This window comes from Mya arenaria, chromosome 3, assembly GCF_026914265.1.
Source record: "Mya arenaria isolate MELC-2E11 chromosome 3, ASM2691426v1".
In the NCBI taxonomy this organism is placed as follows: Eukaryota; Metazoa; Mollusca; class Bivalvia; order Myida; family Myidae; genus Mya; species Mya arenaria.
In genome coordinates this window covers 44,693,473-44,716,172 of record NC_069124.1, presented here as the reverse complement: position 1 = coordinate 44,716,172, position 22,700 = coordinate 44,693,473, and the positions used below count along the sequence as shown (strand labels likewise).

General features: G+C 31.4%; 1 protein-coding gene across 3 annotated transcripts in view; it reads right to left on the bottom strand.

The window, feature by feature from the left end:
- Window positions 1-22,700, bottom strand: part of LOC128226519 (uncharacterized) — a 36,790-nt gene that overhangs the window by 12,711 nt on the left and 1,379 nt on the right. For 2 of the 3 annotated variants that reach the window (XM_052936434.1, XM_052936435.1), the window contains one exon: window positions 18,408-18,469. In XM_052936434.1, the coding sequence (XP_052792394.1) occupies window positions 18,408-18,469 (62 nt within the window). Of the gene's footprint in view, window positions 1-11,998; window positions 12,053-18,407; window positions 18,470-22,700 lie in introns of those variants that run through there. The other variant, XM_052936436.1, reaches the window with a different exon arrangement.

Sequence of the window (22,700 nt, the reverse complement as noted above, 5' to 3'; positions counted from 1 at the left end):
ACTTTTTGCGTAGGTTTTGACTCAATTCATTTTTGCCCCAAATAATTCTTCCTTTTGGTTTCATTTTAATTATGTCTTCATCTTTATTTGAAAATTTCCTGTTCAGAGGATTGCACGTATAATTGTACATTTATCATTGCAGATAAAATCATGATTCCTGGTCCACATTGGATGCAGTTTTGAATTGAAAGGGTAACAAAAGGATGTATTCAGATACTGCCTTTAGAGGTTCTACGCTAACAAAAATGCAAAGTCATTATTATACACCTCCATTCAGGGTTCGGCTATGTAAAACAAATATGAGTTATTATTCTGACTTTAATACTGTTAATGAGAAGTGTTTATACAATTAAATACTTGATTTACTTCATTGTCTGATCAAAAATATTTTTTAATCTGTTCTCTTACTTAAAAACTCTAAAAATTTCTTTCCTTTAACAACTATTTCTCTATCGTACAATAGATTAATTAAGAAATGAGGTTTAAATGAGTACATTTTATTTCAAGGAAAAAAGTCCATGAAGCAAACTTTTTCAATCTCAATATACCTTTCAATTCCCATCCAAAGATTAGATAATTCCTGATCTGTATTATGTTCAAATTATGTATATTTTTATCTTTTAAACAAAAGTCAATTATGTTATATTTAATTAGCCAATGTTATTCGTAAAAAAACACTGTTCACATGTCATACTATCAACTCGCAACAGTATTTTATAGGACCCGCCGGAAAATGGGATTGGCTCGAATATAATTGAATACCAAAAAAATCAAATTCATCTTCTAAATCCAATAAGCATATAATCTGTCAGTTAGTAGTTCCATCGCAGGCCAACATTTACAAACGCAGTTATATTTCAGAAAACCGCAAAATTATAGCAGGTTAGAACTGCAGATTGTCCTGTCTTTATCGTTTTTACTGAAAATAAGTTTTTGAAGCTCTTGTTACTCTTATTCATATATTCTTCCAGAAGCTAAATAATAACAAGCGCCAGTCCAAGATGTTAGAAGGACTCCGACAGGAGCAATTTGAAGGTATGTTATAAGTCAAGTAGAATAATTACTTTAATTTGAGCAATGCAATAATAGATAGTGGTCACAGATCACACATATTTTCTCTGTCATGTTTATATTTTTAAATGTATCTATCTATATACATTTAAAAACAATAGATTTACTATTGGTAAATATTTACATAGGGGAAATGCCTATTAGCAAACCTACATTTCCACCTATTAGATAATTTTCCCGTTAACATCTATTCCGAGTAAGAGCAATGCCATTACCATTGTGTTGAAATTAAGTAAATATGTATAGCAACCTCTAAACTTTACACATAAAATTGATGTATCTCTGGAAACTATCCGTTATAGAGTAAGTTGTTTATAAAGGTACAAGCACATATTCCCATCAATCAATTCTAACTAAATTGGTCATGTTTTGAAGTGTTCAAACAAAATTTGTTTGTCAATAAAAGCAAAAAATGCATCACTGATCAGAAATACGGTTCTTAAATGTGTACAATTTAAATTTTATTAACTTCCATTCGAAAGTAATGATTAAAAGTAAATACATTTGCTTAAACACATCAAGCAAATTGAGGCAAATTTGGGATTATGGTCAACAGAGTAACGGTTCTAAATTTGGATAATAATAATTCCAAGGGGAAATACATTCGACATTATCTAGGTAAGAATTATGTTACTTGTCATAAATAGTGTATTTTAAGGTGATCAAATATGAGGTTTGAAGTTATTATATTCGAGTTCAAGTAATTAAAAAAAGACAAATAAAATCTGGACATATGTTTTGCGGGGTCCTAATTGTTAAAGATATGAAAATAAAACAGCTCGTTAATTGAGTTTGTGTTGCGTTTGTCAGATTTACATGTTAAAGATATTATTAGTCCATGCTAAAAATTGATATCCAGACTTTGGTTATGTAAACGACTGCCTAAATATTTTCCAAAACTACTGTAAAGTGCGCTTTAAAATGTAACGCAATTTAAACGTCAAACATATCAATTCATGAGAAAAGTACAATGGACCAGTCAGCATTTTACCATTAGTAAAATAAGTACATGTAAATTCATAAGCCTTATAGGTCGCTATCGAGTATGATTCATTGTAAGAAAGATAGCAGAATAAATCGGACCCATTGCTTTCATGATTTCGCCGGGATAGGCAAGATACGTGAACAAAATATATATCAAGCATGGTTTCCATGAACCTGTTTTGGGTTTTGATTTGCTGGCAGATGCGAGGGCTCCGGGCGAAAGTATACTTGGTCAGTTAGTAAGGTAAGAGTGAAAATACATCAATGGATGTTTTGTGTTTGTTAAATAAATCGAAAAACCTACCAATATTAAGTTAGTTATATTTTGTTACTTTATCTGTTAGTGTATTGCATTATTTTGTGTATATGATGTATTTGTCTAGATTATTATGTTTGGGTTATTTCCGTTAACCGTTTCTTTACGTACAATTGCGTTTCGTTGAGATCCATTATGTTTTGTAATATTGAATTGGATTGACTTGAGTGTTTGATGGATTGGAATAAATGTGGACGAGTTTATTAAAAACGAGTTCCGGTCTATTTATGTGAGAAGGTTTAGTGATTTGAAAGCGCGATAACCATTAATGTCCAATTTATATGAACGGGTCATAAGCAACTTATAGATGTCAAAATACCCTGTTAAGGCTAGTTGAAGACTGGTTAAATGAAAGTGCAGTTTTAATGGACATCTTAAAACATTTGACTGTCTGCCCAATGATCCCATCTTAGACAAGATTAATGCATATATTTTCTTAGTTCCAAAACGTACGCTAATGCATAGCTATCATATAAATAGTAAATAATGGGTCAAACGTAAAAAGAAAACCAGTGAATGAGACTCCGTCTTTGACCAACATTAGGGCCTTCAATCTTCATCATATTTCTCAATGACATTTTTTACATTATCAATATTATTGTTTGTGAAGAACATATTAAAATTAAGGTGTTGTGGTAGAAAGTTTATGAAATTTTGATGCCAAAATTTCTAATATGTGCAAAATAGCAGTGAAGCAACTGCACATACTTCAAAGACTGAGCTACTTTTTGATAATATATATCATTATCTTTACATGTTTTATCAGATCCAATTCTGTGGCACTCACTGTGCAAGATGAAGATTGAAAAAAAAGAAACGACTTTAGCGGGCATTTTTAAATATGCATTACCAAAATTAAATTTCAAGGGTCAATGTTTAGTTTTGTTTGTTTCAATTTTCTATATCAAACACATCAATCGAAAATTTATCTACTTGAGGGTTTCTTTCGGAAAGTTTAAAAAAAAACTTTTTGGTATATTTAATTAACATTTTGAAACAACTGTTAGTGCTGCTATTATCAGAACTGTAGCCTTGCAGAGATTTAGAAGGTTGCCTCTGGGTAGGGATTGACCCAGTGTAACTTTTCCAGTTAATGTCAGCAAAATATATAAGCATTTTAAAATAAACATGATAAACTAAGAACCTCATCTAGGCAATTCTTTCCAAAGATATTTCCTAGTAATAACATGTTTCTACACATTACTATACCATGCTGTTATTCCCATGTACATCATGCTATTTTTTCCTCAATTTACATTCCTGTAAGAACTTAACATTATACATTAGAATGTCAACTGAAAGTGAAACTAGTTGATGCTATCATTGAATACAGTGCTCTAGATCATTTTACTTTCTGTACCTGTCTGCATGAATGTAAACGGCTTTTGTAAAATCTTTTCCAATGTGTGGCCTTTTTTATACTGAATGCTTTTATTTCCAAGTCATCAATTCGTTGTTATATAGTGTTATGTTATGTAATGTTATGTTATGCTATGTATTTTTGCTATTCATGTCTGAAATAATCCAATTGAGCTTACCCGACTTTAAATAAAGATTCTTGTATCAAGTAATTTGAATTTATCATAATTTCGATTAATTTAACGAAAGAGATTTGTGCGGTGCATTGTCGAAGCGTAACTGATATGACCATGTTTCTGCTGAATAAACTTTGAATTCAATTGAATCCTGAGAAATATTTTCCTATCTTAGTTCTACGTGGGACGCTTACAACCGACATGTGCAATGACAAAACAAAAGGAAATCCTATCTATCAAACCAACTATTGAATAAAGTGTGTAAATTATCACTCAAAATAAACATACTCATATGAGCATTTCTGCGTTATTACTATATGTATAGTTCATCGTTTAGTTCCCTATCTGGTGTGTTCAAATATCGTAATGCACCAGTCAACTGTTACCACGCCCGCCTCCTGGCCCGGGGTGAACCGGGGATAGCGGGGGAAATGAGCCGTGTTTTTACCCTTCAGGTTGCCCCGCCTTGCCGAGTGAATGCGTTGGTTTTGTTTTCGCCCAGAAAATAGGACTGGGCCTTACCTAGGTGTCCCGGGGTGCGGGGGCATTTGGTGGGCATTTTCCCAGCAGTTTGGCCCCGCAAAGAGATTTAACGCGGGATTGGCTGGACCGAAAGTCAAAGTCCACGCTATTCCCCGGACCTGGCGGGGGCGTGGTTACAATTGACTGGTGCATAAAACACAGGTGTGCCATAGCATTATCTGAAACAGTTCTCTTTATAGTTATGAAGAGTGTGTTACAATTGAAATCATGTCATGATAAGATTGCTATTTAATTTACGCTGATCTGAAGATGACTGATTTACTCAAATGGACTGTATTTGTATGCCAGTATTTGCAGCTGTGTTTTTAAAAGACATAGACAATTCGGCATGCACAAAAGAGCTACTTGAAGATGTCCCCCACCACAAACCACAAAATACAGCTGATATTTCATCCAACATGCACGCTTAAGTGAAGGGCCATGAACTATGATATCAAAGAAACAAAACTTGGCTTTGATTAACAATAATATTTTTCTAATGATAATAATATTCTAGGATATTACAATTTTGATCAAAGTTGGGTTGCCCTCATATGGATGTCCGCTCACAGTATAAATACATATATTTAATGCATCTGAAATCTGCCTTTGTTTTACTTTTGGGGGATTGTGTGACGCTCGTTTGGTATATGTTATGTCTAAGGTATCAATTAGGATTTGGCTTACGGGAATGTCGCTGTAGTTTCTGTCACTTTAAGCATATTTATTCAATTTAATTTTATTAACCAATATAAGTGAAAACTGTACAAAACAAATAATATAAAATGTGTCTAAATGGATTAAATGACAACCAAATTAAAGTTTAACTGTTCATTTTACCTCGATTGTGTCGTTTTATTTAAGTAATTGCAACATAGCCCTTACTGAGACCCATTATTTAAATGATTCTGATAATTAAAACTTCCTTGTCCGCTTTTGAACTTCAACTTTATCTAACCTAGATTGCTTAGTTTAAACTCTTGATTTTCATCAACAATTAGTTTTAAGTTTAATCATCAATCAGTAAACCAAATAAAACATGCTCAATGTGTTGTGTTCAAATTATTAGTATTTTGTACATGGAAATAAAAGTAAATTACCTGATTTTTATTAAATAAATCCAAATAAATCAGTTCACTGTCCTGCACAAATCTTTAAAAGTGACTGGTCATACCAATTAGTTTGTGACGAACTACATTCCGATACCAATTAACATGTTGAACAAACCGCTTCGTCGACACTGTCACTGAGATATGAATTATTCAAAAACGAGATTTTTGTTTGTTTTAACTAGTTTATATATTTAAAACGCAGATAAGAACTATTATAATACCTACTGATTGAAAAAATGAAATGAAGGCTAATCAAATAGTTTTTAGTCTTGATATTATTCATTTGAATTTTTAAAGTCCTTGATCAAAGTTCAAATCGTAATATTTCTTTATCATATAATTACCAAATGATATAGATGTGTGTTCTATCATATTGTTTGTATTAATGGTGTGATGTAGATATGATTTATATGTCCACGCAAAGGCAGTTCTTACATTTGACGGCGGACGTAGCGCATTAAGGTCGGGAGCTTACGCCACATTTCTAAGGAACCTCAAAAATATGCCGGGTACGCCCCCCATCCCCTGAAACCGCTAGTGAGCCGTGTAATTCGAGAAAATGAGAGTCTACTAGAAACTTGCACATTGCGTTTCTAAACAGTATGATCTCTAAAGGTTTTAGTTACTGGTCTTTCAGTTTCCCTGTCGTTTCCATTATTAGTGTTCATATGTGTATTCAGATCGTTGATAAATAAAGAAATGTATATGTAGTGTGTCTTAATTGGTTTAAAAGAAACCATGTTATCTGCAAATTATTACATGTGCTTTCTTATCTCTCTAGTTGCCCGTGAAAAATTTGACTTTGTAGCAGGTGCATCATATTATATATGAACAGCCTACACAATCACCTACTAGTCATATTTTAAGTTTGATATTGATCAAAGAAATAGCCAATACAAAAGAGCGTTCCATGGTAATGTAGTTTATTTATCATTTGTGTCTAAATACTTAATGTTATGTGTTTTTTAATTATTGTACCAAACCATATTACATATTATTTGCTTTGCTGTGTTGCTGTTGATTTGTTGTTTTGTTTAAATTGTGCCTTTCACATAAATATCGTACAATAAAACACTCTTTTGAGCACTTACATAGTTTTATGTTTTGCCAAATATAAGACGTGAAGAGCGTTGAAGATTATTATTATAAGAGTAATAGTCATGAATTTGTAATTTATAGTTTAATTTCCTGGTTCATTTAAGTCAATAATATTAATTAGTTAATATATGAAATAAATGTAATCTGTGATCAAGCTGTAAAAATATCTTTTCGATTTATGTTCCGTATTAAAACAACAATGGACGTAAGATATATATATATACTGAGTGTGTTATAAAAAGTTTTCATAATTAAAGTTCCAGCATAAGTTAAAGGCTCCATGATATATGGCTTATCAACTAGTACATTTAGGTCAGTAGATATATAATTGAGATTTGACTGTAATTAAGCAATGATAAAGACAAATTTAACTTCCCTAATGAATCACAAACCATTACACTCTTTAGCAACTAGTAATGTACGGTTGACAAAACAGTTCATCACAATTCACGCTAATTTCTTATTACTCTCCGTTTATTGGGGGGGGGGGAGCTACTGATCGTTTGAAAAACCGTCCAATGTAAACGCTTTATATCCAAAGACAGAACAATGGGTACACGAGGAGATTCGGTGGTTATGTGGTGTACTTAAACAACCTGACTTTTGATGTAATAAAAGTTTTCAAATTCCTGGAAAAAAAATCCTGTTTATGATAATATATCATGACGATTTCATTTCCTTCATATACTTTCTACAATGTTGCATGTATTATGTGAATGTTCAGTTCACTTCCATAAACAAGGAACTGAACGTGAAAGAAGATTTGTCATCTAAACTTATTATTGAGGAAAACGTTTGATTTTGTTAGCCTAATTTTTTAGTGGTGTAGACTTATTTATTTGAAAACATATCCAAATGACTTCTTTGAACATTTTTTGACCTTTTGTAAATCCTAGTTGATAGATAATTCATTTATTGCAATTTCAAAATGCAAACAAAACAGACAGTAAATCTAAATTTCCCACGCAAAATGTAATTACGACGTCTGCATATCACATGACTTTCAGGATGTGTAAAATTCTATGTAGCTTTATATACTAATGATTTGCATTTTTAAATGACTTCTTTGGTTTAAATAGTTTTTCCGGCTATGGACCAGAAACACTTATATTAACATTATTTTACTCTATGGCATTGAAATTGCAGACTAAAAAATACAGTTGTAGCATAAAAATTATTTCGGTTAAGTGGGGTATGAACTAAACCATTCAACTAATCACGCTACAAAAAGCTGTTGGCGCTAATTAATATAAATAGTGTGGTATTCAAAAACAATACATGGTAACCTTTTTGCTGCCTAGATTTATCTAGCATAATCTTAACAGTGGTATCAATAATTGTTATGCTATTGCAAATATTTAATTAAGTTTCTTGGCATATATTTTAACTTGTTCGTTCATTTAAAATTCCTGAGTTACCTTTAACAGTAACCTTTATTAATGCAATAGGTACAACGGTTACTTACAAAAATCGTTTTGCTTTATTTCAAGGACAGAAATCCTAGATTAAAACTCAAGTCGCAAATGTTGCAGTATACCTTTCATTTTATATAACAGACTGAATAACTGCTAAGCTGTTTTTAATCTCAAATTATTTCTATTTTGCAAATATAAACAATTGTCAATTACCTGATATTTAAATAAGTCAAAATAATACTTCCATTCACTGTTCTGTACAAGCCTTTCAATCACCACAAAGTAGTCTTAAGTGGGTTGATACGACCAAGTGATCTATTTGCTATCAACCCGAAATTGTTCATTAACGTGAACACGTCATAGGTTCGAATAAGACTTAAAATACCTTTCTGGGAACCCAAAGCATTTTCGTATTGTAATATGTACTTTTCCGAATAGTTTTTCAAACCTTCTTTCAATAGTCCATTCTAAATTTATATCATTTTTTCTCAAAAGAGTTTTTATTAAAACGTATCAGAAAACTGTTTTTGTTTCATTGTATTATTCAAAGTGTCATCAGCCTTATGTGACATCACTCTAAAAACAACTGCAAACTAGCTTATATATAGAGAGAGTTCACAATTGGGATGGATGAGCTAATGAACAGTGCACAATCAAGAAGCAAAGTATAAACATATATACGTTTGCGCCCAATAATTTGTTGCTGCTGTTTGACGACACCATGTGAATAAGTCAGATATGTTGACAACAAGCCTATGCTTAATGGCTGTAAGGTAATAACAAGGAGGAGACGGCAATGCCGTGACATTGATTAAATATTAAAGTTGTTTGGACACATGAATATGACTGGAAAGTCGCGCAAATATTCCATAGCAATCTGAATATTTTTTATCTTTGTTTTTTTTATAATAACGTGCATTGCCGTCGGTTTTGTGTGTTTTTATGTTTGAAATGTGCCGTTCTCATTTAAATATTACAATAAAACACTTTTGAGCACTAAGATAATTTCATATTTTCCCAAATAAAAGAACTGAAGAGAGTTGAAGATACACCCAAATAAACGCTAAGTATACATGTAGAATTGAATGTTACAACGCAACCGTGCGACCAAAAGCGTTTGGTATTTTGGTTTTACAATCAATACATATCTATTATGCAATGAAATGTATGCGTACGTTTTCTGATGATTGACCAACTTATAAATTATAGTCATGATTTTGTAATGTATAGTTTAACTTCCTGGTTCTTTTAAATCTATACTATTTTTTAACCTTTTTGTTCATTTTCAACTTCTTTCTTCTTTTAACACTTGTGTCTATATTCGTATGTAATGTTATTAAGTATTTAGAAATGACCTCAATTTCAGCATTTAGACTAGATTTTCACTAAGCTGTTATTTGTTATATCTAATAAAATATTAGCCTTTATAAATGGATTCTTTAATTAATAGTAAAGTGGCCACAGTTCCCAAGTTAAAAAGGCACCAAAATATCGCTAATATTAAAGAAATCAGCGATTTCCTAAATTACGTCATGTTTATTTTCATGTATGTAGCTAAATTACGACAATATAACTCTTAGATCATTTTATTTACGTCCAAGCTCGATCACGATCTTTATTCAAACAGCGCGGATAGAGGAAATGGACCTGCTTGAATAGCTTTGAATTTCAACATGATACGCGAACACACTCGAGATATAAATGTCTCGTGCATAATAAATAACCTGTCAGAAAATCACAATTTATAAAGGAGTAGAAATATTTATAGTCATGGGTACTAAGCGTATTTTGTTTTTCATTATTTTTTCTGCTTTTAGTTTTCATCCTTATTGCGTTCATAACTTACTTTCACAAAGTCCTATTCTAAATCCCTACCGTTTATTCAGAAGGCCAAACTATCTTTAAAATGCATTTTTATTGTTTTTGTAAGAAAACTAGTGGTAAATGTGGTGTTGTAGACAGGAAATTCTATTTATGCTTAATTTTGACCATAGGAACTCTTCAATACTGCAGCAAAACCGGTTTCATATTGTTTCGTGATTGGTGTGATTTATACACCCTTGAAGCCCTTTTAACAGGCACACTGATGAATATTACAACTTTTATATATTTAAAAAAATAACTTGAGACTTATAAAAATATTGTGCTGATAGTAAAAGGCCTTGCAGATTATATCATAACCCAATATGTGGTTTACTGGGGTTATTTATATTTTGACCTTTAATTAAAAATATCAATATCTAAAGAAAAATAAAGTTTATAACTAGGACTAGAATTATGTCCAAATATTACGTACTTGGCTGAGTTTATTGCCATTTTATAACATCAGAACCTTACATTTGGTAGGCCAAAGCAAATTACCAAACCACAAAGCCACTCTAAACTACATTGCTACCACTTATGGCATTAACACATATCAATGATGATTTTATTCGTTCTTCAATTTACATGTTCTTATACGATGTATATAAGTCCTGATTTGTTCCCTGTGCCTATAGTCTGGATCATGGTTAAATTTAAGACCGGCTTGTCTTGACCGTGAAGTTGCTATTTTTTTTATTGACCCTTTGATTAAAGTGACACTCTTATTAAAAATCAATACTTTCCCATGTATGACAAACATACATTTTGTGTAATAAACCTTTAACTACTTACTGAATAATGTATTTATGGAAAATATGAATAACTGGTAACAAGATTGTAATCGACGTGTATTTAATAGCTGAAAACGCATAAATATTTAATGATTGGTGATTGCCAAAATATTTACTGTAGTCTACTTTCGGTTCATGTGTTGAAGTACCTTGTTCTTTGCACCTTTCACTCATATTAGACTCGGTATCCTTCATACGAACCATTGTTTTCGACATGTATTCATTCTTTTTAATATATTAAAACAATTATATGTATTGTGGTAAATCTTACTTGGGAGTAAGAGTACATATTTAAGAAACGTTATAGAATTTTTTGATTATGGTACATCATAAAGTTTAGTTGATCGATTTGATTTAAGACCCGGTTTGTATAGTGTTTAACATAGAACCACGATTGCGACGCGAGTACCTACAGACGACAAAATACAACGGGTTAAACAAATTCTATAACGACTTTTGTACGTATACATTTCGAAATATTGTTATGTATATATGATATAGTAGGTTGCATTCAAGTAGTTAGATGTTATCTCTTTTTACCTCTAATTAAATCCAACCATTTCAATTTTACAGAAAGTTTGATTATAAACAATACGACCAGCGTGACCCCTCCTATCATGTATATGTGTTATCTTATGAAAGAGAGAAGCAGTACCCTGCAACGCCCAATCAATTCCTGTGTGCTTATTCTGAATCGACTTATTTTCATAAATGAACCCTCATTGAGGTGAGCATAGTGTCTTTGGCGAAAATTAGTTAACCTGCAAGCGAGATTAAAGACATAAAGACATTGTTAACCCATATATAATTAAGCCTTGGCGGGAGGGTGGTGGTTAAGTTATGCAACTGAATTTTCATAAATGTGAGACATTTTCGATCGAACTTGTCACACACATGTGAGAAATTTGTACGAATATGCGATTTTGTGGGAAAAAACGGTTCAACATACCCCTTTCTAACTATAATTGTATGGCATGTATACCTTAATTGAAATGGTTTTATTAAATATCTTATAAAGAAATGGATTTACTTCCTGGTCCTGTTATATAGTTTAACTTTTGGATAACAAGTTCATTTAATGATTTGCCTGTTGTTTTTCCATCAGCCATTGTTTTATTTTTCATTCATGCAAAAGGGTTTTCATTATTGTATGTATATTGTTCTAAGAAATTAAACAAAGGTACGCCAACCTATACGAAACGTTTCATACGCAATCATTAGATTATTCTTGGATAATAAATGATTTAAATAATGTTTTAAAATTTTGTACTTTGAAATAAAAGTAAATTACCTGATATTTAAGTACTCCAAACACAAAAAAACAGTTACAATCAATGATCTGCACACTTCTGTCAACCACCCGTCGCTGTCAACACTATTATGAAAAGTGCGTGACAGTAATCTATTTGATCTCAATCCAAATAGTGTGAGTACCTGATAACGTTATCGGGTCGAATAGGGTTTATATACCTAAATTAGCCATTTTTGAAAATATTTATCACTATCAGTAGCATCTTCACATGTGAGGTATATTAGAATTGCTTGTATTTTAACGATGCAATCACGGATTGGTGAAAAATTCACGGCGCACACAGCGTTGCATCATTCTACAAAATCCGTCAAGTTGAAATACAAGCAAATCTAAAATACTTCACACGTGTAAAAGCACAAAATGGCATAGTATTTTACAAACTAAGAAATATGATCATACCCATTTTGTCAAAAAGGTTATTTAGAGGTTAACGCTATTTCCTTGTTTGTTTGCATCGGTTTTTACCCGTGAAGTCACGCGTTCTTCATCATGTACACAGCTATAAAGTACACGAGTCAAGGCTTAATTACAATGACTAGATTACTGATATCATAACTTAAATAAATAGCAAAGTCATTATAAACTCGAAACATCTGTTAAGTGTTTATTGTATGTACATATGTAATTAGCATCTTTGTTTTGGTTGTTTTAAGTAATTACCTAAATGAAACACGGTTCATAAACGTAAAGTTTGTTAAGCTTTAACATTTCCCGAATTATTTGTCCTTTTGATCTAAATATGCTTATGGTTCAATTTGATATTTTTTCAGAGTTAAAAGGTATACCCACGCCCATTGGCTGCATGACAAAATGAATATGCGTTTGAAGTGACCGCAATTCCATTTCCATCTTTATTGTAGCAGAGTTAAAGAGATAGCGTGAGATACCAGGAGATATCGGTGCATTAACCAATTTTTTTAACAGACCGCTTGGTTCTTTAATGTGCCCGGAGTAAAGTACCGATACACGGGAAACAATCACCTTGAAATGTACCCCAACATTCTCATACCTTTCTTCTGATACCAAGCCCCATGCAAGGGGTCTACTACCTACTAGTATCATAGTTAAAAATATATTTCGATATTATGCGGTCGGGGATTAAACCTAGCTCTTTCCATATCCGAAACGGATGCTCTATAACTTGCATGCGGTAGGGTTTCGAGTCTGCCTTAGTTTTTGTAATATATCCGAGGTCAAGATTTATAACCGCGATATTTTGATATGTCGTTCATGTTTTTGGAGGCGTTGTATCTCTTCATTCATGTTTGTTTGACCTCGTTTCGTGTATGACGTGTTCACGCAGTTTTCTATTCATTTATTAATCTACCTTTTGAATAAACGATGTATCAATGTGACAAAGTACTCATATTGCATGGTCTGAGCTATTATCTTTCTTGTACTTGTTAGTCGTCTGGCGTTTGGCATTATGCCATTATTAAATAATGTACATTACCCAGTAACGTTTTTGCCTTGTGACCTTGTCCACTTACTTGTGAAATTACATCATTCTATGTAAATATGTTACAGCATTTGATTATCATAAAAGTAATAGTTTTATCGTTTTATCTTTATGCTTTATTCATAATAATTTATGTTCCGTAAAGAATGTTGTGAATAATTATTAGATCCGGCTTATTTTAAAATTCTATAAATAGCACCACGCCATTGAGGCAATACTATGGTGAAAAGTTTGCATTATCATGACAGCAGTATGAGCCAACAGAATAAAACAATCTTGGGTACGGTTTACATTAATATTTCGAGCATAGTCCGTGGAGTTATTGCAAAAAGGTTTCAAAACCTTTTATACATGTATCTCAATGTCGCTGTCACCTTCTTGCATTAACGCAAGGAATTACGTTTATCTAAAAATAATGTCCGCTCTCTCAAGCTTTAGTGCATGTGTAGTCTGTGACGTCATGTATCTCTAGTTTAGTGCCTGCTAGACAAGAATCATTGTGCCTCCAAGCGGTGAATTCTGAAATGTGTTTGGCTACTGTGTACCTTTAGTTCCCATTGGTTGTCACCATATATTTATTCAGTTCGTTGATACAAAAATATTCCTCAAAGATGTATGCAGTGACACCAAGCATCCACCACCAACCACCCACTTTAAATTTGCACTTTTACTCCAAAATAAGATTTACCACAATCAATAATATTGTTTTAATATTCCAAAAAGGATAAATAAATGTCAAAAACATTGGTTCTCATAAAGGATACCGGGTATAATTTGAAAGATGAGCATAAAACACTATATTTCTACCGTATGAGAGTTAATCTTTTAGCACTCACCAGTCATTTAATATTTTTGCACTTCCTGTTGTTAAATTCATGGTTACACTCTTGTTATCAGTAATTAATATTTTCCATCAATGCATTATTTAGTAAGTAGTTTTATATTTATCAGTCAAAATTGATGTTTATTGATGTTTGGTATACATGTGTATGTATTGATTTTGTATAAGAGTATCACTTTAGTTGCATTCATCTTCAGTTGCCCGTGGTATGTTAGAAATGTGATAAAATTTCCTCATGTTGTATTTCGAGATTAGATTCAAAAATGAAATAACAGAGCATTGAGAGAACCATATTACATTTCACTAATAATCATCTATATACAGACAGATATGTATGTACTATTTGCGACATTACCAGTATTTTCAACATGTCTGTGTTATAAAAGATATATATGTATATATCAAACATATCATATCTTAAGTGAATTGTTTTTAAATGTCTTGATATAATTCAAACATAATATTGATTGCTCTGAGAAGCACAGATTTAAACTCTTATTTATTTGCATATTGATCCAAATAAAATATTGGTTATTATGTGCCCCTATTCAATTAATCTTATATACAATGAAATATTAGGCAACTATTTATGTAAGAAGCATTAAATATCAGATGATTATTCATTTTAAACTCAAGTTTTTTCCTTCCACAACTGTATTTATATGTAAGTTTATAAATTACTTAGAACTGACTTCTTGTTTAATTTACTTCCAGAAAAGGTAACACAATCAAATCTTCAACATTTATTTAAGTTTTATCATTATACTGGATAGTATCTGATCTGTTTTGTATATAAATCATGTTCATTTTTTTTATATTTTATTAAAAGTCAATTGTGTGATTTAAATAGCGGACACCATTTAAATGTGCATTTGTATAAAACTATTGTTATGATAATGTATTTATAGTGTTCTCCTTTTGCGATCTTGTGTTTTAAAATTATCACATTCCATAAAACCATTTTAGATTCTATTAAACCATGTTAATCGAGTCCTAGTATATTGACATCATCAGGATTCGTCATATGAGCTTCACATTTACTAACCGTTTTGAACTGTCGGTAAGCATAAGATCATTGGGTTTAGCCAGGTGTAAAGAAATGCGCCTCCAAATTGCCTTCGTATATAACTTCCATTCATATTCAGAGAAATGAACTTATGATAAAGGATGACTTTAAGGTGTTACTTAAATTAACACAACATAATTTTATGTGTATGTAGGATTCTGTTGATGACATACAAAACGTTCTATGTCAATAAACATATCACAGTGTGATTGTACTTCACTATTGATTTCATGCTGACATAAATATTCCTCCATACATTGAAGTCAAGTTAGATAGCATGGATTTTAAATATGTATATTAGTCATTGCCAAAACAAACCCACATGTTTTTGAAACTTAAGTGTAAATGTGGCACCTAAGATTTTAACTGTTTACTAAAATACAAATCCAGCTGAAAAAAACTGGTAGTGTTGCAAATAGTATTTCTGTGTTATCTTATATTATTTTCATATGTTGATGATATTTATTTTCAGATAGATGTGCATAATTATGTCGATGATGAAAGCAATGATAAGGAATCTAACTTATATAGACATGGAAATATTTCAAAAATGTCCCTAAACACAACAGTTCCAGCAAGAAGTGTATAAAAAGAATTGTTAGGATATATAAATATATATATGATAGCATTTAGACAAAAGTATTGAATTTGCAATTTTCAAATGCTTAGCAATATCGGAGAATTTAAAAAGGAAATGTTCATGTTGTTTAACTTCATCAGCTGTTTTAAGATATCGTGCCAATCGCCTTTTTTTCTAGGCAAACCCAGAGACATCATTGTGAATATGGCAGGTGATTACCTGACCTTTGTAAAGCCACAGGTAAAAGAATATTAAATGGAAGAATACATTAAGAGAAAGATATTAGCAAAAATAAATGTATTAATTCACAGGTTAGTAATACAATATATAAATCGTATATGTATAAGTGATTGTTTTAATTATGTGCAAACGTGTTATGTCAAATCACGGTGTGGTTGACTTTGTACTTCAATTTTGATCTGATACTGACATAAATATACCTTCAAACACTGTAATCAAGTAAGAATTATGGTTTTAAGAATGAATGGAATGTATGTAGAACCAGCATGTAAATTGAAAATGTGGCATAAGCGCTTTTAACTGATTGTGATCTTACACGTACAGCTGAAAACACTGGTGCTGTAGACAAAAGAGTGATATTATTGATGATATGTATGTTTCATTATTCATGAAAAAATCATGATTATGGCTCAAGTTAAAATTAAAAAGCGTTTCTTTGATGATAAATGCATAATCGTGGAAATAATTGTCATTAGTATAAGGATCATTCGGGTGTCTTCAATTTCCAGTACGTTCGTTCTCTAGCCTTATTAGTACGTATGTAGTCTGTCCGTCTTTGTTTATGATTTTGTGTGTCTCTTGTTTAGACTCTGTTAGACTCTGAACAGTGCATCATGTTAAGCGTTGGGCACTTGGCTGGTCCCTGATGTTTCTTTAGTTTCCAAAATTTTATTCCGTCAAATGGTACAAAAATAAATACACAATGTACATATTATAAATACTGCGTCTTAATGAACTGAAATACGCGCATCTTATAGAGTATCCTCTGTATTAATTTACTGTTTAGTTCTTCAAAAATGAATGATGCAGTGAAAAGGTGCATTCACTTGCAGTTTTTGCGATTATCTCTAGATATATTTATGCATAATGGATTTGTACCGATGTTGTTTTATATGTCACATGCTGTAGAGAAAATCCCCCCGACCTAATAAATCTTTATATCATATATAATATGAATACTCGCACTATTTCTTCTTGATATATTTCGCGTTCCATACTTTGAAAAGAAATACAGAACATTGAGAGTGCCATAGTATAATTATTTAACTGATAGAGCCATCTATCAAGATAGCAACATATCATATTTTCAGTCATTATTATTTGTTAGTGTCTCAACATAATTAAAACACAATATAGACCGATCTGAGAAGCACGGATATAAACACTTAGTTATTGGGATAGTGAACCAAATAGTATAACTGTTCTTATATGCCCCTATTACTTTCATACTAGAAACAATTATAGAAATCCTTTTTATTCAATAGCTGTTATGTAATTCTATTTACATGATTTATTTCCTTGTCTTTTAAAACAAATGCACTTTGTTTTAACAGGTCACATTTTAAACTCATGTTTATTCCTATTAAACTTATGTATTTTTCCTATGTCTTTTTCATAAAAAGGAAAACATAATACGTGTACTATATTATATTTCTTCCACATATTTATTTATATATAATTTTCTAAGAAAATGATTTACTTCTTTCAAATTCCCAATCTATTTTTTTTGAGACGCCATTACACTGTACATTACTGCTGCAAATCATTTCTAATCAATTAACAGTATATACATGCATATGCATTTTTTTGGTTCAATCAATTTTATTCCTACCAATACATACTAGGACCTTTTTATATTTCTGCCTCCATGCTTAGGGATCTAGTTTTAAAAAATAACATGATTATTCATTAAACCTATCATAAATTTTAGGCATATGAATTAACACATGTGTAAAATTATCAATGTTTGGCTCTTTAATACCAATAAAGTGTCAAAAATTAAAGAGATATCACTTAAACTATTATTTTTAAATGTAAATGTATACCATCTACCATTCATGATCTAACCACACGTATTGAGTTTAACTGGTGTAAAACAGCGTTAAGCCACGCTTAACGTTTAACTGGTTAATAGGTTTATACATTTAGGTAGTAAACAATTCAATACATGACCATAAACTTGATGAAAATGAATTTATGTATCTCGTTTAGATACTATTTGAGTTGCAATCATTCCAAATTGTAAGATAATTTGTCATTATTATGATAGTCAAACTTATATACATAGTATCCGAGGTTCTTTATTGTGTGATCAAATTACATTTTCATTAATATATACTAGAACGTATTATTACAATCATGAGCTTTAACTGTTTCGTGAAATATCATTTGTATTTTTAATATTTAAATAAATTTCATTACCTTCTTTTTCCTTTCCTCCAGTTGCCGTTCACTGTTGTTATGACACGAGGAGATGGAGTAAACTGAAAACGATATGCGCATGCGTTTAGACTCGTAGTGAAATGTTTAAGCGAATTGGGTATATGATATATCAAATGTACAGATCATTGTCAGAAACACAGATCATCTGCCAATATTTTAATATTCATCTGTGTGTGGGTATTTTGAGTATCGAACAAATTCCCAGCCAGTCAGTCAAGACAATGTCTTGTCACCTATTCAGTGGCAATCATTTAGCAGATGATCGAAGTTTCTTGTTACAAACACATTTTTGACTTAATGAAAGTTATTTTTAGAGATGATAACTTATATTCTGCTATTAAATACAGGGTTACAATCTTGTTATTAGTAATTGATATTTTCCATAAATAGATTATTTAGTAAGTAGTTAAATTGTCATCAGTTAAAATTGATAAAGTGTCACTTTAGTTGCATTCATCTCAAGTTGACCGAGGTGTGTTAGAAATGTGATAAAATGTCCTCATGTCGTATTTCGAGTTTAGGTTCAACGAAGAAATAACAGAACATTGAGAGTACCATAGTACATTTCACTTGCAATATTCTATATATAGATTGATATGCATATACTATTTGCTACATTACCGGTATTTTTCAACATTTCTGTGATATAAAAGATATATAATTATGTATATATCAAACATATCATATCTTAAGTGAATTGTTTTTTAATGTCGTGATATGATTAAAACACACTATTGATTGCTCTGAGAAGCACAGATGTAAACTCTTATTTATTTGCATATTGATCCAAATAAATTTTGGTTATTATGTGCCCCTATCAATTTATCTATTATAAAATCAAATATTAGTAATCATTTGAAAATTATTGATTTTGTTTTTTTATAAGTAGTTGTTATGCAGTTTATATACACGATTAACTTCCTTGACCTTTTAAATTGTTGACCTTTGTTTAAACTAGTCTTAAGTTTAAACTCAACAATATTTTTTGTATTTGTATATTCCTATGTAATTTTATGAATTATTTAGAAATGGCCTTATTTATTATTTGAATTTTTGTTTACTTTAGATCCAGAAAATGTAACATAATCAAATATTCAACATTTCTATAAAGTTCAGTCATTATACTGGATAATATCTGATCTGTTCTGTGTTTAAACTATGTTCATTATTATATTTTTTGTTTATCTGATTAAAAGTCATTTTTTTTTATTTAATAATTTAATTTTAGTCCTAATTTAAATAACTTCCACCATTTCAATGTACATTAGAATGAGCTATCTTAATGATTCAGTTTTTTAAAGTTCCTTCCTCATGTGGTCTCGTGTTTTAAAATGATCACATTCCCTAAATCCATTTTAAGACTATTAATCCATGTAAACCAAGTCACATTGTATTGATATTGTCGGTCTTCGTCATAAGAGCTTTACATCAACTACCTTAATTGAACTGTCAGTTAACCCTGTCCCTCATGGTGGGACTTTAATCAAATGGACAACCAGTGCAGAGCCAGTTGAGCAAGAACATCTCTCCTACAGTCTTTTCAGGATCTACACTGTTGGCATGAAATTCATATGGTAGTTTTTAATCAAAAAGCAAACGGTGTAGATCCTGAAAAGACTGTATGACATCTGTTTTTGCTGAACTGGGTATACACTGGTTGCAACTTGGAATAAAAGGCGTATCCATGGAGTAAAGGGTTAAAAGTATAAGTTCACTGGGTTCACCCAGTTTTAGAGAAATGCACCTCCAACTTGCCCAACTTCCATTCATATTTAGAAAAATGAACTTCTTAAAATTAAAGATGACTTTATAGTGTTACTGAAATTAATACTATTTATTAAGTTATGTGTAGGAGTGTTGTAATGACGTGTACAAAGTTCTATGTCAATTAACATATCACAGTGTGATTGTACTTCACTATCGATTTCATGCTGGCATAAATATTCCTCCATACATTGAAAGTCAAGTTAGAGAGCAAGGACTTTAAGTATGTATTGTAGTCATTGCAAAAAAAAACATATTTTTTTAAAGGGACGTGTTCATGTTGCACACCAGATTTTAACTGTTTATGAAACTTCAAATACAGCTAAAAGTACTGGTAATGTTGCAAATAGTATTTCTGTGTTATCTTATATTATTTTCATATGTTTTTTTATATTTATTTATTTACTCTTTTTTTGGAAAAAACGTTCATAATTATGTCTATGATGAATGCAAAGGTATATGGTACCTAACTTATATTGACATTTAAATACTTCTAAAAATGTCGCTGAACGCAATAGTTCTAGCAAGAAGTGTATAAAAATAAATAGTTAGGATGTATTATATATATAGCATTTAGGCAAAAAGGATTCAATTTTCAAATGCTATATCGGAGAATTTAAAATGGAACAGTGCATGTTGTTAAACTTCATCAGCTATTTTAAGATAACGTGCCAAATGCCTTTTTTCCAAACAAATCCAGGAACAACATTGTGAACATGACAGGGGTGTACCTGACCTTTGTAAAGCCACGGGTAAAATAATATTAAATGGAAGAACACATTAAGAGAAGGATACAAGTAGATATAAGTGTATAAATTCACGGGTTAGTAGTACAATAAATTGTTCTTATGTGTATTAGTGATTGTTTTAATTATGTGCAAATGTTTTATGTCAAATCACGATGTGGTTGACTTTGTATTTCAATCTTGATTTGATACTGGCATAAATATACCTTCCAACAGTGTAGTCAAGTAAGATGATAATGATTTTAAGCATGGATGGAATTGATATAAAACCGGCATGTAAATATTGATAAATACGTTTATTGAAAATGCGGCATAGACTCTTTTAACTGGTTGTGGTCTTAAACGTACAGCTGAAAGTACTGGTGATGTTGACAATAGAGATATGTGATATTATTGATGATATGTATGTTTCATTTTTTAAGAAAAACCTTCAAGATCATTTCTGAAAGTCAAAATGTACAAAAATGTGTTCTTTGATGATAAAAGCATCATCGTGGAAAAATGTCATTAGTATAAGGATCATTCGGATGTCTACCATTACCAGTACGTCCGTTCGCTAGCTTTATTAGTACGTGTGTAGTCTGATTGTCTTTGTTTACGACTTTGTGTGTCTCTTGTTTGGTCTCTGTTGAACCCTAAGCAGTGCATCGTGTCAAGCGTTGGCCACTTGGTTGATTCTTGTGTTTCTGTTAGTTTCCAAATTGTTATTCAGTCAAATCATACAAAAATAAATACCAGTACACAATGTATTTTTTTATCTATTATCTAAAAACGCGCGTTGTTACTGAGTACACGAGATAATATCTTTTGTATTAGTTTACTGTTCTTTACTCATTCTTCAAGAATGTATAATGTATGATGCAGTGAAATAGTGCATGCACTTGCAGTTTTTGCGACCATCTCTAGTAACCCGTATATATGCATGTTGAACTTGTACCGCTTTTGCTCTGTATGTCACATGTTGTAGAGGAAATCACCTCTTCCCCACCCCGCTCTTATAAACGTTTATATCATATATTATATGAATACTCACACTATGTCCTCTTGATATATTTCGCGTTTAATACTTTGAAAAGAAATACAGAGAATTGAGGGTGCCAAAGTAAATTATGTAACTTATATGGTAATCTATCTAGATAGCAACATATCATTGTTTCTGTGATTATTTGTTTGTAAATGTCTCGACAAAATTAACACGAAATATAGACCGACCTGGGAAGCACTGATATAAACACTTTGTTTTTTGGAGTTTTGGGGATACAGAACCAAATAGAATAATAGTTCTTATATGTCCCTATTAAGTTCATCTAGGAATCAATCAAATACTAGAAACAATTATAACAAGAGCGCCGCGCAGTAGGTGCCAAGTGTCCCCTACCGGTTTAAAGCCTTGTGAAGAGGATGCGCGTGTCTCAGAAGAATCTCCATACCCGTTAAACCTACCAGATCACCCATGTCTACTTTTGACATATTTGACATACGTGCATAATCTCCATATTGCCCTCTTTCCACATACTAAGTTTCATTAACTTGAGTTATCGCAGGACCGAGATTGTTGTGGACGGAAGGACGGACGGACATTTTTAATCAATAGCCATTATGTAATTCTATATACATGATTAACTTCCTTGATCTTTAAAACACATGAGTTTTGTTTTAACAGGTCGCATTTTTAAATCATGTTTATTCCTATGTATTTTATGAAATATAAAATAATGGTCTTTATTCATTGATTCGAGCAACTGTTCACTCTATTTCATAA